This window comes from Ochlerotatus camptorhynchus, unplaced genomic scaffold, assembly GCF_037179485.1.
Source record: "Ochlerotatus camptorhynchus isolate MF236.1 unplaced genomic scaffold, CSIRO-AGI_Acam_v1.1 ptg000008l, whole genome shotgun sequence".
NCBI classification, from domain to species: domain Eukaryota; kingdom Metazoa; phylum Arthropoda; class Insecta; order Diptera; family Culicidae; genus Ochlerotatus; species Ochlerotatus camptorhynchus.
In genome coordinates, this window is record NW_027040500.1 from 4,219,679 (window position 1) to 4,238,247 (window position 18,569).

General features: G+C 39.6%; 3 protein-coding genes across 5 annotated transcripts in view; 2 read left to right on the forward strand and 1 right to left on the reverse strand.

The window, feature by feature from the left end:
- Window positions 1-18,569, reverse strand: part of LOC135698902 (splicing factor C9orf78) — a 101,386-nt gene that overhangs the window by 3,962 nt on the left and 78,855 nt on the right. The gene's annotated exons all lie outside the window — the stretch shown is intronic.
- On the forward strand, window positions 3,300-4,156 carry LOC135698186 (ribosome biogenesis protein SLX9 homolog). Its single transcript, XM_065218084.1, has one exon. The coding sequence runs from the start codon at window positions 3,387-3,389 to the stop codon at window positions 4,089-4,091; it is 705 nt and encodes a 234-aa protein (XP_065074156.1). The 5' UTR covers window positions 3,300-3,386; the 3' UTR covers window positions 4,092-4,156.
- Window positions 5,241-17,724, forward strand: LOC135698421 (serine-rich adhesin for platelets-like). 3 transcript variants are annotated; one of them, XM_065218398.1, is made up of 4 exons: window positions 5,241-5,929; window positions 13,690-13,929; window positions 14,007-15,199; window positions 15,266-17,724. In XM_065218398.1, exons 2-4 carry the CDS (start codon window positions 13,836-13,838, stop codon window positions 17,270-17,272), a joined length of 3,294 nt encoding a protein of 1,097 aa, XP_065074470.1. In that variant the 5' UTR covers window positions 5,241-5,929; window positions 13,690-13,835; the 3' UTR covers window positions 17,273-17,724. The 3 variants fall into 3 exon arrangements, with proteins under 3 accessions (XP_065074470.1, XP_065074478.1, XP_065074486.1); XM_065218406.1 differs by having other exon boundaries at window positions 5,241-5,555; XM_065218414.1 differs by lacking the exon at window positions 5,241-5,929 and adding an exon at window positions 6,894-7,031.

An 18,569-nucleotide genomic window follows, 5' to 3' on the forward strand; every position in this document is an offset into this window, starting at 1 on the left:
GACGCCAGTTTCAGAGGACTGGAGATCCAGCGAGGAAACGTGAAATGGCCGATCTGAACAGGCAGATTGCTTCCAGAATGGACTCACTCCGAAATGAAAGTTTCGGGCGTGTTGTCCAGAATCTGGATGACCGCTCCCGTCCATTCTGGAAGGTAGCCAAGGTGCTGAAAACTCATCCCAAACCCGTTCCACCTCTCAGAGTCGAAAATGATGACGATCGGCTTTTAATCACCCCACAGGAGAAAGCAAATGCGATCGGCGAGCATGTCGCTTCATCGCATTTGCTTGGCTCGTCTATCCAAAGTCCGCTCGAAGATCAGGTTGCGCAATGCGTTCAAAACCTAGATGCCTCCCCTTGTGTCGTGCCTCCGGTGGATATGATTACAGTACAACAAATTTGCTCAGCGCTGAAATGCACCAAGAACATGAAGGCCCCCGGGTTTGACGGCATATTCAACTTGATCTTGAAGAGACTCAGCATGAAAGTGCAGTCTCTTCTAACCGCTATCTTCAACAGATGTTTGGAACTGCACTACTTTCCAAACATCTGGAAAGTAGCAAAAATCATACCAATCCGCAAACCCGGTAAGGATCCAACATTGTCTTCAAGCTACAGACCAATCAGCCTCCTTTCAGCGCTGAGCAAATTGTTCGAGAAACTCATTCTCAATCGTTTGCTCAAGTTTGTGGAGGAAAGCAACATTCTCCTTCCGGAACAGTTTGGATTCAGAAAGGGGCACTCTACCAATCATCAGCTAGTACGGGTGATGAATAACATCCGAAGTAACAAAGCTGTATCCAAGTCCACAGCCATGGCCTTGTTAGACGTTGAAAAGGCGTTTGACAATGTTTGGCATGACGGACTTGTGTACAAGCTTTGTAACTTCAACTTCCCATTACATCTGGTTAAAATCACCCGAAACTACCTCCAGCAAAGGTCGTTTAAGGTATCGTTGAATGGTTGTCTTTCAGACACGTTTTCCATCCCAGCAGGAGTCCCGCAAGGCAGTCTGCTGGGCCCCTTGCTTTACAGCATTTACACTTCCGACATTCCTCCCCTCGGTGACGGTTGCGTGTTTTTCCTGTTCGCAGATGATACCGCAATAGCCGTCAAAGGAAGGATGCCTCGCGAAATAACGAACAAACTTCAACGATGCCTTAACGCCTTTGCTGATTATGCCACCATGTGGAAAATCAAAATCAATGCCTCCAAAACACAAGCGATCATGTTCCTCCATCGGCAATCGCCCAAACTGAAACCGGCTCCATCTTGTACTGTAATCATGGATGGCACAAGGGTTGAGTGGTCCGCCGAAGTAACCTATCTCGGGATGTTGTTTGATGAAAAGCTCCTCTTCCGTTCGCATGTAGAGAAAACAGTAGTCAAGTGTTCTGCCTTGGTTAGGTGTCTGTATCCGCTGATTTGCCGCAGATCTCGCCTCTCAAGGGTAAACAAACTGGCCGTCTACAAACAAATCATAGCACCTGCGATCCTCTACGCAGCTCCGGTGTGGGAATCATGTGCACAGACTCACAGGAACAAAATTCAGGTCGCACAAAATAGAGTGCTGAGGATGGTTCTTGATCGTCCTTTCGACACTAGAATAACAAATTTACACGAAGAGGCAGGAATTGCCAAAATAGATTCAAGAATTAACGAAATTAAGACTAAATTTGCAGAAAAATGTAATTTATCAGAACATGCTTTGATAAGCAACTTGTATATAGTAGGTTAGGTGCATATAGTAGTTGTAGGTTAGTTGTAGTTGTAAATAGTAGTTATAAGTAGTCTCCTTTTTCCAATTCAAATCAAACCAATCCCACCAAGGTGGTCATACTTTAAAATAGGCCTGATAGGACTAGGAACTGTAAATAATAATTAATATCTCAAATGAACTAAAGTTGAAAAGACGCATCTGTGTCACTTGAAAAAATTCATAAATGTAAACCACACAAACACAAGAAATAAAGATCATTTTAAGTCATTGTAAAAAAAAAAAAAAAGTTTGGCTAATTCGTGGTGGAGGAGGTTTTCTCCACCACGAAAATTTTGTGTGTCCATAATGGAATGGCTTATTATGGCTATTCATTATGGAATTGTAGATAATAAAATTATAAATCTAATTAAAAGCACTTGCATGTCACACTACCCGCATAAACGCGAACCATCACTTGATCTTACCGATAATGGTTATAAATAATTTATAATCCCTCCTAAACTTTAACTGAAATGGTTATGGAACTTTAGATGAACGTTTGTGTGATAAAGTTTCAAGCTTATGTATTATGGTTTTTTGGAAGCGGACCTTACAAATAATGGTTTGTTAAGAACCATTACCATTCCAAATTCTTGTTTTCTCCATACATTTTCAGAAAGAGAACTATATAAGAACGTTTTTACTTATGATTTGAGAACATTAATGGTAATGGTTATGGTAGTCAGTAAGGTCCATTAATGGTTTTGTATTATCGCTCAACTTTACGTGGAATATATCGTGAATTGTTAATCAGTAAATACCCGGCAACCAATTCACGATATATTCCACATAAAGTTGATCGATGTTACAAAACCAATCGTGGACCTTACTGACTACCATAACCATTACCATTAAAGTTCTCAAACCATAAGTTAAAAGGTTCTAATATAGTTCTCTTTCCGAAAATGTATGGGGAAAACTAGAATTTTTAACGGTAATGGTTCTTAACAACCCATTATTTGTAAGGTCCAGTTCCAAAAAACCATAATACATAAGGTTGAAACTTTATCATTAAACGTTCATGTAAAGTTCCATAACCATTTCAGTTAAAGTTTAGCAGGGATTATAAACAATTTTTAACCATTTTAGGTAAGGTCAATTTATGGTTCGCGTTTATGCGGGTATTCTTAAATGTTTGTCCTCTGAGTGCCGTATGTTTTATAGCTAATTTTCAAACGAAAATCATCCTGTGTTTGTATAACAGTCATTATCTGACGACGAATTCAACCATAAGAAAATCATCCGAAATTCGAATGTATATTGTTAAAGGGCTCGAGCAATGCAATAATCATTCGAAGTATTGCGGATGTTTTGGTTCAGTGTACACGCTAACTCTAAAGTCCCCATTAATGAGTAAAATGTTACTCATTTTGAAGAATGTGTGGCTCCGCTTAACCTCGTTATTATGCCAAACGGCTTTATGCCAATCAGCGTTCCCCCGTAGCCCGCCTTCTTATTTCACGCATTTTCTTATCAGTGGGACTTTTGTTATTGTTTCGATTCAAGTTGGCCACTAAATCCGCGTGCTCGAGTGAAATCAGTCAAAATTTCCGATTTAATCTAATAATCAATAAAATTTAGTATTTTTTCAATCGTATATTACATTATATTGTTGCTTCTATACCTAAAATGGGAAAACTAAACAAAAAGCTAGTGTCGCTCAAACCGCATCCCAAAAAGGAGAAAAAAGAAGACGATTCAAAGGTAGTATCGGGTCCTTTTCCTATATACCGCTCCACACCGGTGCAGTTGAATGGGCCTGAACCGAAAAATTTCAAACTTCCGTCAAAGTCTAAAACGAAGCTTGCTGCAAAATCAATCCCTGTATCCGAACCGGAGTCTCCAAAGGAAAGCAATGACGATCCAAAAACACCCGGAAAGACTAAGAAGCTCCGGAAGATTGTAATCAGCCGTCTTAATAAAAAGGATAAGGTGAAGTTTCGCAAGGAAGAAGTGTTAAAAAGGATCGAACTTACCCAAAAAGCATTCAAAGAGGACAAGCAGAAGAAAAAACGCGAAAAAACAGCAGTAACCGGTGACATGAAACCGCTGCTGGATGCTCTGCCGTCGTTGGATTCGTTGTTCAAGCTGAAATCTGCTGACGCCATCAAAACCGGAGTTCCAAAGTACGACAAAAAAGCTGCCCCCAAGACGAAACAGCAACTCAATGTTGAAAGGCTGAAGAAGAAACGGGTTGAATTTCTCGCCCGCTGTCAGAAGATCAATCAGGTCCTCAAGTCGAAAAAGTTCAAGAAGAATCCCAAGAAAATGATCGCCGAACACATTCGAAATACGAGGAAAGAACAACTGCAGTTGCTGCTCGGCAATTCATAAGGAACTCAATTCAGAAATATAAAAAATATTGTTTACTTAAGTTAGTTGGTAAGCGTTATTAATAATATTCACACGTGAACATTCCCTTTTCTACATAATCGAACAATAATGAAAATCTATCGCCTATTTTTGATCATAACGGATTTTCCATGCATTTTTTTTGAATGGATAATCCGTTTGTATCGTAAAACACTGGCTTAACATACCAGTTATAACATGTTAAGCAGCCTATCTTGATGACATTTGTCTTGTCGATAACTATTATATTATGTTACAACTTTGTAATCTGAACAAGGCATCAATAATTAGTGAACACTGTAAAATTTGCTGTTTCCGTTGTGCTTCTGCCCACATTGAGTTTTGGCTTTAAAAGGCAATTTGAAAATAAATTTGAATGTTCGACAATCCCTCTGTTGTTGATCGATCGATTTTCGAGAAGGTGTTTGTCAAAATTGTCTGTCAGAAATAAGTCTGGTGGAATAGCAGGGTTATTTGAAGATTTGCCATCTGTTAAGTGAAAATGCAACACAGCCTAAATTTGTGGTCCCGAAATGTTGTGTTGTGTTCATCGTTTTCCTATGCAGCCTATCGCATCGCACTCCACCTTTTTGCAGGAAATCTTAAAAATCTTTTTTCTATCTACTAACCGTGCACGCATCTCACAACACCTAACAAAAATTACTACTACACCACCGGCGCTGGTACCCCTCTCGGTCAGCATTATCATCATCATGCAGTGGTGACATCTGCGTACAGCTTTTGCGGTAATTTGCCAATTGTTTTGATTGGAGAAGCGACATCTGAAATTTGAAACACTACAGAGCGTAATTTCGAGCTTGTACGCCATATTTTTCACAGCAGACCATCTCAGACACATCCATAAGTCTTAGGGGGTACTGAAATATTTGAATACTTGTCATCACGAAAATCTACTCTTTTCTAAAACAATTTCTGTTAAATATGTATCTGTATCGTGCAATGCTCAAAACATTTAATTATTGAAGTGTTTTTTCTAACCATCTCATTAACAATCATATAAATCGTACAAAAGTGAAGTTAATTCTTGTATATTTTCCATTTGCATTACATTTGCAAGTGAATCCCCTAACCATCAAAGAGCCCCTCAATCCGAAGTGAAAATCAGTTCGGGTTTGTTTTTCAGTCGCGTGTGAGGTGGCTTTTCTGTGTCTTCGCGATCGTGAATCAATTTGGGCAGTTCAGGTGACTCCCGTCGGTCTCGAATCATCTCGCACGCGAACCGTAGACAATTCCCGACCGCCACGCGTTTCAAAACGGCATAAACGGCAGCCAGGACAATTATCCCGGGAAATAAAAATCTGCATCACACCGTCGGAATCGGACGGGAAGAGTGCATTTTTTTTTTGGTCCGTCTACCCGTGTGAGTGCTCCCCCGAGCGTTAAAAGAAGAACGTAGCACGCTGCCGTCGTCGTGCTGAAGAAAAGGTAAGAAGAAGTAACGCGAGGTCGCATATCAAACATCAAATCAACCTAGCAGACCCTAAACAAGAGCGGACGAAAGACAAAGAGAGAAGACGAAGCATATACACAGCTGACAGTTTGGATACAACATAAGCCGATAAACGTCAAAGACAGAGAAGAAGACACAAACAGCACCACTAGCTGGAAAGAGAGCAAAAACAAAACAAACACCGCCGTAGAGCGGTTACTATAAACGAACACATTCTCACTCTTGCATTCAATTCGGCCGAGTGGGATTACGTTCACACATACTTTCATTCATCGGTACGACTCATTCATAGCGGCACCCTAACGGTGTGCGTTTAAATCAAAAACGAGCCAGTGCTGCCAGTTTGAAGGTAAGAACAACATTGTAATTTTTATTCAAGACTTACTTTATGGAAGTCGAACAATGTGAATTTTGTATGAAACAGTTGTTTCAAACGTCATACATAATGTCTCGCAACGACTTTCTCTTTTAATAGCCACAGCTTTATAAACATATTTTGCGCTAATTCTGCCACATAGTTGTTCTAGCATCCAGAATGGCACACAAATCAAGGAATGTGTTTGCAGTTGAATTATTAACGAAAGAGAAAGTCGACGAAGAGTATCGATTCGCGCGAACCGAAGCTCACCCACTCAAATTAACGACACCATCGGGTAGGAGAAATTCTTCGGTTCTCACGAAAAGGGCGTTACAAGTTCTGTTTACAACTGATGATAGATCCTTTCCAAATTTTGCGCGAATGCGTCCCCTGTTTTGGTTGATAACGATAAAACAAACATAAATTTGTGTTGTATACCGTTGACCGTTCGATGAACAACACGCAAGTTTTATGTCTGTTTGTGTTATTACGTTTTACTATGTACACAGAATTTGCGATCGAATTCACACACATGGATGCGATAAGCGAAAAGCAGGTACAATATTAAATCCATCTATATGAATTTGTTCGCAAAATCTGTGCAGGTAAATCGTGCAACGTATAATGTTAATCAATATTACAATTTGTTGTGTATAATGATGCTAATATTCCTTGATCCTTAAGTGATACGGAAATTACTTTAAAAAAAAATCTATAGAGATTGCTGACGTTTATTGTACGCACACTACGTCACGTATAAGTATACGCAAATTGTTTTCATCGGGAAAAAAAATTTCATAGCGGAAAAATTTCCTGCCGTAAACAAATTACTGACACAATCATACTTTAGTAATCTCTATAGGTAAATTCTATTTTCAAGAATTAATATCGACATAAGCAAATTTCAGATTGTCAAAATGGCACTTTTCGGCAACGCTGCTGTCTTCCAGACTACGAAGTAGTGGTGCTAGGGCTACATCTTGCTGGCTAGCTCTCACAGGCCGTGGGGTACAAATCGACAAAAGCTGCAAAGTGCCTAGGAAATTTCCTTCCCTGAAAATAAGAAGTGAACTTACAGCAGACTGGCTCGCAGGTAACTATTGCCTAATTTTCGATGGCAGTCGCCATCGACTGCGAGCTTTCAGCAGCCACTAGCAGGTCAGTTTTAGCTCATTCATATTAACCCATTTCTGGGGCAAACAGAATGTGCGACCTGGGTCTTTCCAACCCACGGATGACAGCAGCAGCTGCTCTTATGATTGCAATAGCACATAAAAATCTTGATGCACAAGCATTTCGCAAGAACCTTGAAACTGTGAGGTCAATGCGTTTAAATGTCTACCCTATCCGAACTGTAGCAGCAAGTGAAACTGATGAAAAGTTATCTTCCATATAATGTAAAAAAATGTGAGCTTCTGTCAAGTGAATATCCTCAACTTTTCCCATCCTACAGGCCATTGATTTTCCTCGTTAGTAATTCAATTAGCATCACAAAAGAATAATGACCGTTTAAAAGTGCGATGAAGAGTTGAACATTTCCATTTATTGCTCATTATGAGCGCAGTCGGTGCCCTGAAAAAGAAGTCATAAAAATATTTGCTCCCCACACGATAATGCTGCTAGCTTAGTTACAATATGACGACACACAGCGAAATAGCAGCATACACCACCGTGTATAAAATATGAATGGATGAACCAAAAAGGATTCATGGCAGCCGTCATCATCAGCGGTTTATGGCAGACGGCTGAGCGCTGGATAGTGTACATGGTGATAAGCAAGTGGAACATTACTCACATATCCGTTCAAACAGCGCTGGTCTTCTTTTTTTGTTGATCTTTTCAAAGGCATTGTGATTGCATCAATCCGATCAATCCTCTACTTTATAGCAAAAATCAGAACTGTTGTGCAATAATAATAAAACATACTGTCATACTTTTACTCATGGTAGTTACTGTCGATGGGTGAGATATTGAAACACGTGGACTACAAAACCAATAATTTATCTATTAGGTTAGAGTAAGGCAAGAGTTCGTTTCACCCCCAATAATTTTGAAAATAAATACTTTTTCTATGCTACCTTACCGATCCTCTTCAAATTAAACCACATACAGGGCTTTTAGTTTTTATTTGATTTTATTGGCACATTTGATTTATTTTTTATATGGTAACTGACGGCTTCGGCAAAAAAAATTATACGGTAATTTCATTGCATTTTCTCACCAAAACATTTCGCTTTATGTATCCAAACGATTCCTTAGTCTTTCAGCTTCAATCTGATTAGATAAGTATGACTGAGCAAACGCATTTTGCCAGGTGTTTCTTGGAATGAAACATTCGCACTACAAAATGCGTCTGATTTCAAGTTTGAGCAGGTTAACACGCAGTTCAAATTGAAAGGTGGCCGAAGAAAAATAGGTTGCCAACAATATTCACACTCACCTGAGAAGTTTGGAGCGTTGTAAAAACGTTTTCAAGCAGTTTTGGTCAATTTTGTCGATTTTAATGCATACAATAGCAAGCTGCAAATAAATGTAAACAAAAAAACACGTCAAATAAGTGCATGACGCTGAATGCTATTAGAAGCACGGACGCTGCATAGACTGACAAAAATATGTAAATTCCCCTATATTTAAAAATATTGTGAAATTCAATAGTTTTATTGAGTAAACAATAACAGCCGATATAGAAATGATAAAGAATGGGAAGGCTATGTTTATAAATGTGTATTAATCGGTTTCATTCCATTTTGGACGCATGGCCGTTTTGTCCCATAATGGTGAGTACCGTTGCCTTATTGCATTATCAAGGAAAGATTTGATTTAACATTTTTTTTAAATGCAAAAAAATCTTTTCATGTGATTTAATTTGCATTGTATTGCTGATCTACGACGACAATGATATAAAATTTGCACTCCTATAAATATTCACTATATATTCCAAATGAACACTCAATCGTTAGGGTGGCACATTTGCCCCACCATACCCTACGTGTCGCATGGTCGCACTCAAGTGGTTAAGTGCCAGAGTATTGGTCTTCTGATAACCAGGTGTGGTAAGGGTAAGAAGGGACTATGGCGCTATATTCATAATCTGACCGAAAAAAAGTTGCACAGAAATGATCTTTAATCAAGTTGGTGTCTTCGGATGTATTTGGAGCTGTTGAAATACTACGTATACATTTTTTTTTTTAGAGGTTTTAGAGCCGTCTCCCCTACCTAGACAATCGTTCATAAAAATTTTTGAAAATTTTTATGAACCGTATGCATTCGTCAAACAAAATTCACCCACCCTCAGGTGTCTACATGGTTTATGAACTGACAATTTACGACTGTAAAATCGCAGACAAACAGACATCACTCGACACTTGTTCATCGTGCACTCACTTAACGGTTTATTTGGAATTTTATTAGTTGATAGTGTGGCGCAGGCCCGGATTTGAGAGAAAGGGTTAGGGTGGCAATTGCTCCGGGCTCCCTAGGCCCCTCACGGATGCCGGGAAAATATTTGTAGTACCGCAAAACGGGGTGGCATCGTGCTCTCTTGGATCTAGGGATCTATTTGATTTTTTGCTGAAGGAAGTGTTACTGTTACCTAAAGCTACAACAAATTTAAACAGCACTTATCAGTTCTAAAGATTACCTGCACATGTTTTACCTTGTTCGATTATTATTCCTCTTCCTTCCGATCCTTGCTTGGACTCTACCCGACGTAATTCTGCTTGGATATCGATTTGGAAAATTCCTCACACCAAATTTGAATCGCTGAAAATCAGCAAAATTTTGCTGATTTTAGACTTGATGAAAGATCAGCAAACGTTTCAGAAGAATAATGCTGCTGAATTTTGCAGCAATTCCAGCTTCTGTCAAAATGACAACCTTTTACTGAAAATCTGCAAAATATGCCTAACGCATTGAAACGCCAATGAATTCATTTCGGCCTATCGGATGAAGATAAAAATTGATTCGGTCGGAGTGCTTCTTTTGGGAATAATGGGTGCAAACCTCCATATCACGCGTTTTCATTGACTTCGTTCGGTAGCTTATTAACTAAAGTATCGTACCAAGCGCATAATTAGCTTGTTAACTCTGATATAATGGATTTATTTGAAGTTTTCTGCTCTATAGGCCCAAAATGGGCGATTAGGCCGAAGTAGTTCTCTACCCTATATGTTTTTTTTAATGTTTATTATGTTATGACCATGCTTGAATGTATTTTTTACTATAGTTGATAAGGTTAATATCATTGGGGCTTAATCCAGCCTGTTGATTTAAAACAACAATAAACAATAAACTTCAGCAGAATTTTTCGGGGAGTCTTGATGAGAATTCTTCGGGGAATTTGTAGGTAATACGGCAAGAATTATTAAAATGTTTAAGACCATTGCAGAATGAATTCTACACTAAGAAAATTTCAAAGATTGTTCAATGTGTGCCACACATTAGTTTTTGCATTGTGATCAATAAATGATATCTATGTGTCGGACACATACTTAATATGTGTACACATAAAAGCCATACTATTCATTTGATACATAAATTTCATGTGTACTTCTGAGTGAATTCTGTTTATGTGTTGTCACATGAAAATCAATCGAAATTCGTCAATAAAAATGTGTGAAATTTTTTGAGTGGAAGAGAGTTCTACAGAAGAGTATTATGGAGCAAAATATAAGGGAATGCCAGAAAGAGGTCTAATGCAAACTCTGAGGATATTATGAAACGCTTCTATGTAAAATCTGCAGAAAATACTGCAGTAATCCCGTAAATAATTCCAACGGTATCAAGATGATTGAAACAGACAAATTTTCAAAATCCTGGGCACAGAAAAAATGTCAGGATGTTTACACAGAACAAAAAAATGTTAAATATTACATCCAAACAGCTGCACAGAGGTCATTCCGCTGGTTGTGTAATATTATGTTGTACGATGTACATCGATTTTGCGAACACAATTACATCCATTGATGTAATATTGTATCTGCTATTACATCCTTATTTCATACATACCATCTTGAATTAAGTTGATTTTTCTATGTACAACATTTCTAGATAGAGCTGGAATTGGGGCGTAACAAATTATGTAAACAATGACTTATCTAGTTGATTTCTAGGAATACAAGTCACGCCTACGCAAACCAACATACTCATTGGGTAGGGGTTTTTCCCTACTCGATGGTGATGTCGATTTGCCAGGGAGAGCCATGACTCTCGAGCAGGCATGGAAAATCATTTACATTCATTTACATTCATTTGTCCCTAACTTTATTCATCAACAGAATTCCGCAAAATGATGTAGGTTTTGTTATTAACTCCAACTTCTGCCATTAACTCAAATCTGTATCTCTTATGCATCACGAATTAGAGCGGGCAGAACTTGTTACTGTTTTTCAGTGAATGTAAAATGCATTCACTGAAAAACAGTAGTGGATTCTGTTTGCTCTGATTCGTCATGCATAAGAGATACGGATTTGGGTTTTTAACAAAAGTTGGAGTAATTAACAAACCCTACAAAAGCTTCATACATTATTTTGCGGAATTCTGTTGATGAAAAAAGTTAGGGGCAAATAAATGTAAATGAATGCACTAATTTTTTTTTTCCTTTGGTTTGTTTTTTTCCGTCGATCTTGTTTTCCGTGCTGAGCACCAATGCTACCGACGTGCCAGGAAGGCAGCTCCCACACCTGGACCCTACCTATCGACCCATCAACTCATGAACCGGGGACCAACGGCTTTACTTCCCATCCGAAGGAAGGCGTGATCAGAGATGTTATCCCTCAGAACATCCCGGCGGCGCCGACTGGGATTGAACCCAGGCCTGCTGGGGTGAGAGGTAATCACGCTTACCACTACACCACCGGCGCCGTTTAATGCACTAAATGAATGCAAATGATTTTCCATGCCTGCTCTCGAGAAATCATCGAGAGAAGTCATTTTTTACAAAAGCTGTTACACCCTATTCCAGACCTATCTAGATTTTATAATGCTGGATTAATATTAAATAAGAGGTTTTCATGTTCCAAAACAAACGAAAATATTGAAATGCCGAACTTCGTAATGTCTTTAGCAGCCATAATATAAAACAACATGAACAAGCTTGTTTCTCGACAACGGGACAGGTGTATTCAGAGCATCGAAGCATTTTACAGGATTGGTGTTATCACAGACAAACAGACGTAACTTTTCATTCTGAACCATAGTTCACGCATTTAACGATTGATTTTAATATTATCATTTCCGCAAACTACTCACCGCAGCCCTGGCATCGGATCACTTTGACGTTTCAATATATTCTGTTTACCTTGCGTGCAACATTGTTTGCGACTTAGCGAGCAAGCTTGTTTTCCACGAGAAGCGTCGAGAGATGTCGTTACTGACAGTGAAGATTGCTGACTTGAAATTAATCAAAATGTCGGAGACTTATTTTTGTTATTCTGGCGCTTCGAAAATTTTTCAAGATTGAGAAATATTCAATGTGTTATGTATGTTTGTCTGTGATCTTACCATCTTACATCTTTTACCAAACATAACATATTTAGCTGTAAATGGAGGTCGATCAGTGGACGGGTACTACATGCTACCCCACTGCACTACACGAATCCATTAAGCACCCGACTGCAATAATTTTAATTTCCTCGTGACTTATGTAAAATCTAAACGATGTCACAACGATGGACATTTACCAATAAAATGTCATTTTCCTATCCATTGGCAACAATAATGATTGAAAGTTTATCACATTAGCTAGCTGTTGGCAAACATGCGGGGAAGATCCAGGAAAAATGCAGGAATTTCAAAATTGAGATAAAGTGGCCACCCATAAAGAGAAAACATGAATATTTGTATACATATTATAATATTATTATACCACATGATGTTAGCACTGACTGTCAAATGTCTATGTATTATTTCATTTTTAATAGTGGAACTATCCCGTGCTGATTCTGATTTTTCCCCCAGGATTGTTTATTTACAAAATCATGGGACGACGATTTATAGAGCAAGAATTTTGGCGGCAAAATCCAACATCTGTCCTATTCCGAGTGAGGAATCCTGTCGATGGCCAACACGAATGGGTGGAAGTTGTAAGCTGAACATCTCCGGCTGCTTCATAATATACACCACTTCTGCTAACATCTGGATAGCAAACATTCAAGTGCTGATTGAGGAGGAACGTGGATGATACAGGCACTTTTCACCAATTACAAAACAAAAAAACTCACTGGTAAAACAGTAAATTACCGCCGCGGACAGTACAACTCTGTTAAGAACCCCCACAATTTAAATTATTTCAGCGGACACTTCTTCCACCACCAGCATTTATTTTTATGTTTGATTACTGTCACAGAATGGCGATCACTTTGCTGATTGCGTTTGATTACATTGACAAAATGCATCAACATTTGTTGTTGAATAAACTATATTTTTTTAAATTTAAAAATATGTAGTTTTGAATTGAAAAGAAAATATTGTAAATTCAATTATTACTAATTTTTTAAACAAAACCATCGAAACTCAAAAATCAAAACAGATTTTGTTTTGTTTCAACTATATGAAATTTCTATGCCTGTAGCAATGACGATGACAATGAGCTTTCTAAATAACAATTTTGGTTTTATGAAGGTTCTGTAGACCATGTATTGTAGAATGCTTTAAAACCTTCTTGCAATGTTACTTGAGGACCCAAAAAGATAAAGAAATAATTTTTGATAGGAACGATAGAAATTCTCACATTTATATTTTTTCTGTTGCAGGTACCGATTGAAGTAGAAACCCAACGGTCGTCAATAACGGTGTATTGCTGGACGTAATTTGCACTTTTATCCAATCATATTTCTAAGTAAGTGACACTTAGAGCACGTGTGAAGGCAGAATTTGGTATACTAGCACCTATAACAAAATGAGCAGCAGAGACAGCATCAGCTTAGCCAAGCTTAAAGGCCAAAAATGGCGGTTGTTCACTGATATTCCAAACAAGTTGAATGGTTTGGACTGTAAGTATACAGTCATTAATTTCTATTGCCATTAGGTTCTATATAGGAAAGTAACCATACTCTTTGTTCATTTGTAGCTGAAGATGAGGACATCCCAATAAGCGAACTTGGCGGAGAACACCGCAGCAAGTCTACCAAGTCCCATGGCAGTCACCATAAAAACTCCAGTAGAAATTCGTCCTTTGCACCGTCGGTAGTGTCCAGCACCGGTCACCATCGGAATAGTGTCAACAACCGACAGAGAGGTAGCGTAATGAGACTGGATAAGGCCGATATGGGACTGTACGGATTGTGTCCAGAAACCGATCCGTTCTATGCTGTAATCTGTGATATTTGTGGCAGCGTGGTTAAACCACAAGGCCTTCAGAAGCATATGATAAACCGTCACCATTCCTACTACAGTCACGCTACCAAGAATTTGTCATTGTTGCATAGCACTCGCGATCATCACTTCAATCATGAATTGACTGCTCGAAGCTCTATCAGTTCTAGTGATTCCAGTAGGTCCGATAAACTGCACCAGTCTTCTGGTGGCAGCTCTTCTAAGCACGAAGACTTGGATAACACACCACTCAAGATCCGAAGCAGCAGTTCCAGCTCGAAACTGAAAGGCAAAAATGGCAAGAGTGTTTCTTCATCGCACAGTTCTTCACACCACAATGGGAAATCGTCCAGCTCTAGTAGTAGTTCAAAGTTGTCTATACATGAGTCTAACCCACCGACGGAATCCATCAGCACGGTTCCTAGTTTCCGGGATCAACTGAAGCACGAATCTTCTTCAAGTGTAGCCTCGACTAGTACTAGCATTTTAGACAAAAAAGCCTCGTCCACTTCTACCTCATCTGGTGTCAGCAGTGATAGCACTTCATCCATCAACACGTCACCATCGGGAAAGGGGGGAAAGCGGAGCAGCTCCAAGGTGGCCTCCTCCGCTTCCTCGTCCTCATCCTCATCTTCATCGTCATCGTCTTCTTCATCATCGTCGTCCAGTACGACAAGTGGCAATGGTAGTAGCAGTAGTAGTAGCACCAGCTTTTCCGCTACCAGCAACAAAATGCAGTCTTCCACCAGCGACAGGAAAAATGACAGACGGGAATACGACCCGGAAAAGCATTGTGGTGTGGCATCTGTGGACGGTAAGCGGCACTGTACCCGCCCATTGAACTGCAAGTCTCATCCACTTTCTTCGCGGCGAGCTGTTACAGGTAGAAGCAAGAACTTTGATAAACTGTTGTCAGATCAAAAGAGTAGCACACCAGTTAAGGATGAGGTGAGTGTTCGTCTTTGTGAAAACAATTATTCATATTCTGTTATTAATTCAACAATTGCATTGCAGAGCTATATCGAAGTGGAATCATCGAGCAACTCGTCATCGGGTTTCGAGGCTCGTTCTGCCGGTGTAGAGGTGTCCTTCAACGCATCAACCGATGGGGCCCATCTCCTGTACACTCCCGAGAAATCTAGTCCACGCAACGAAAGTGCTCCATCAACCCCAAGCAGCCTCAAGACCACCAGCAGTTCCAGCATTGCTTCATCTCCATCGGCGAAATCATCGGAGTCCAAAAGCGATCGATCTAAGCACAAGGCGCGTTCGTCTGGTTCTAATTCATCGAAAAATAATGTGTATCACGAACCATTACAACCCTTGCAACAAATACAACAAACCTTGGCTCCACCGACAGCATCGACCCCTGTAGCTTCCATTCAGTCCATTCCCGTTACGCAACAGCGGCTCAAGCAACAACAACAACAAATCGCTATCCCCGAAGCGGCCGAAATTCTCGCTCAGCACTTTGCCGAGGAAAATCCCAATACGGTTCTCTCGGATGCTACAATAGTTATGGATCCTAATACAAACATGCTGAAGCTTTCCGTTTCCGGTACTCTACATCCCACAAATGAAATTGAAACTCCAGAAGAGTCTATACAGCAATTCGCTACCAACCTGATGCAGGAACAGTTGACCGTTACGGTTCCATTATCTGTGATATCTTCAATGAATATTTCCGGAACCAACTTGGTTAACGTTAATGCCGGGATTGATGATCCGAATGCAATCACTTCGACGACAGCTGCTTTGAATGATGGCACGACCGTTGCTATGCATACTGGGGAAATTTTAGCTGCGAATGGCATACCGACTGAGGCGGGATTAACTAGAACGGAGCAGTTTATTTCGGCAGAACTGATCAATCAAATACCGCTGGTGCAGGCTGCAGATAGCAGTGAATTACATGACCCTAATCAATATATAGCTACGTCTACAAGCCAAGAGCTAAGTGAACATGCATTAATCTCGAATTATAGCGATCAAATCAACTACACCCTGCAAACATTAGCTCAAAACCTGCAAAATGCTGAACAAATGAGTGGTCAAACCCTTCAAGCAGACCTATCTGAGAGCATAGACGACATAGTACCAACCATTAACTTGCTTCCGGCGGCAGCAAATCCGCTGGTATTGCCTACGCTTCAGGCTGACTTGGCTGACTCCATCATACTCACTCCAAATCAACTCACTACAATTTCACAATCTCTCGTTGATCAACATTTCATCGAAAATGTCACTTTGAAGCCGGAGTTGGAAATATTAACCGTCAACACACCCGTAGATATATCCAAATTGAACCTCTTGAGAACTGTTGACGATGAGTTCATAAAAGAACGCCATCAGCAGCAACAACAGAGCAATACGATGTACCACGCTCAAATTGACGAATTCCGTGGAGTGAAAATGTGGTACAGTAATCTGCCCAAGCCTCTCCATGTGAACAATTTCCAGTTACGGAAGTTGGGCGGAGGATACGTCGTCAACCGGAAGTTACTGAATATTCGCAAAAATTTAGTCAATGAATCAAACAACCTAGCCAAATCGCTCAACTCACAGTTATCTCCCATCGGTGGTCCACGCAGTGCGCTCAATTTCAACACTTCCGGTGCCCGTTCCGGCGATCTTCTGTCGCCAATCTCCGGAATGGGCAAAAGTAAGGACACCAATGGCGGTTTAGGTCTACCAGGTTCTCCAGTAGGCAACCGACTAGGGCAAGTTAACCGTGGCCAGCGACGGCTGATACTGCCACAGGCTTCGATTAAGAAACCAACCGAAAAGACTTCTTGTATGCTTAGTAACGCGTACTTTAAAAATCTAATTAGTTCAATGCAACAACAGCAATCTACTAGCCATCAAACCAGTAGCAGCACGCAGAGTCTTAAGCGACCCGCTTCATCGTTGACCTCGTTGTCCAACAAACGTTTGAAGATCATTAATAATTTGCAAAATTCAACCGCCCCACCACAGATGCTGCTACAGGGCAGTGGAAAAGTAAAGCCAAAAGTATTATAATTAGTGATTAGGATCTATAATCTCGATAGCTCCGGAGGCGACACCGACGACAGCGAATAGAGAGCTCAAGATCCTGGAGTACACAACAAATGGGAGAAAGGAATACACTTAGTCATTCGAATGCTGAACACACACTGTTGCTGCAATTACAGCCCCGGTTGGCTCTAGCGCGTAAACGGGAATATTATGGACTGAACGAAGTTAAAATAATGTTTGTCTCTACGTATATATATATACATAAAAATAATCAAGATTATTGAACAAATACTATGGTAGATATAATGACACATTAGAAGGGGCGTTTTTTTTTGGGACGAACTTTTAAATAAATCGTAATTTCTGATCATTCACCTACATGAGTTTGTTCTTGTATACTTGTTAAACTTGCCTCGCAGAAAGGCAACGATTGTATTAAATCGATTTATTTATTTAACAATAGAAGTGTAGAAAAAGTAAGAGAAAATTGCTTTATTTATCTTTCACCTAAAACTGCAAAAAAGTTACATTATTTTACGTTTCATTAGTTTCAAAACAAATTCTTACTGAAGACGTCCCCCGTTAGCGTAATTGTACTGTGTTTTGCTTTCGTTGGCAAGCAGTTTCCTATAGTAGATGACTGTATGCTACACAGTTACTACTGGTTTGTTCTAAATGGCTGAAACCAACAGTGAACAGTGCTTTGAGGTAGACTGGAATTGGAACTTCAAATCGGCACCATTATTGGAGATATTTTTTGGTTAAAAGTGGAACATAGCACGTTATGTGGTTCACCGCACCGTTTCACCTAACAGTTGATGAGACCGAAGCAAAAGTTGGTGGTTGATCTAAACTAGGCTCATTGTTGATACGCGAAGCGTCGGTAAAATTACAGAACGCAAGGTAAAAACATTACCTATGTAATTGAACTATATATAAAATGAGAAATATATGAGACAAGACTAAAAAATGAATGACAAAACTACAGTTCTGTAATTTAATCTCTTTTTGTAATGAATCCAAATACACGTAAACTAAAATTCTGTGTTTTACATGTTGTTAGAGAAAGGTGCCCTGAGTTTTTCAATATAGAATCGCCACCATTTTTTCAGTGATTATTGCACATTTCGCCCCAGATTAGATACCCAGTAAAATATACACACCGCTTTCAGCGTTATTGGTTCCGGTGCTTCAATTTTCAGCAGCGGTGATCGGGGATGCTTTTCTGGGTGGCGTATCGAATAATATGCTATTCCCCTTATAATTTGAAGAGTGAACATATGTTTTACTCCATCGAATATTTTCACAAAAATCTATCAGA

What these genes read in the sequence shown, in the direction of transcription:
- LOC135698421 (XM_065218398.1), top strand. Translation starts at nt 13,836, where the DNA reads ATGAGCAGCAGAGACAGCATCAGCTTAGCCAAGCTTAAAGGCCAAAAA. An exon ending in CAAGTTGAATGGTTTGGACT is followed by an intron (nt 13,930 to 14,006) that starts GTAAGTATACAG and finishes GTTCATTTGTAG; the next exon opens with CTGAAGATGAGGACATCCCA. An exon ending in GCACACCAGTTAAGGATGAG is followed by an intron (nt 15,200 to 15,265) that starts GTGAGTGTTCGT and finishes ATTGCATTGCAG; the next exon opens with AGCTATATCGAAGTGGAATC.
- LOC135698186 (XM_065218084.1), top strand. Translation starts at nt 3,387, where the DNA reads ATGGGAAAACTAAACAAAAAGCTAGTGTCGCTCAAACCGCATCCCAAA.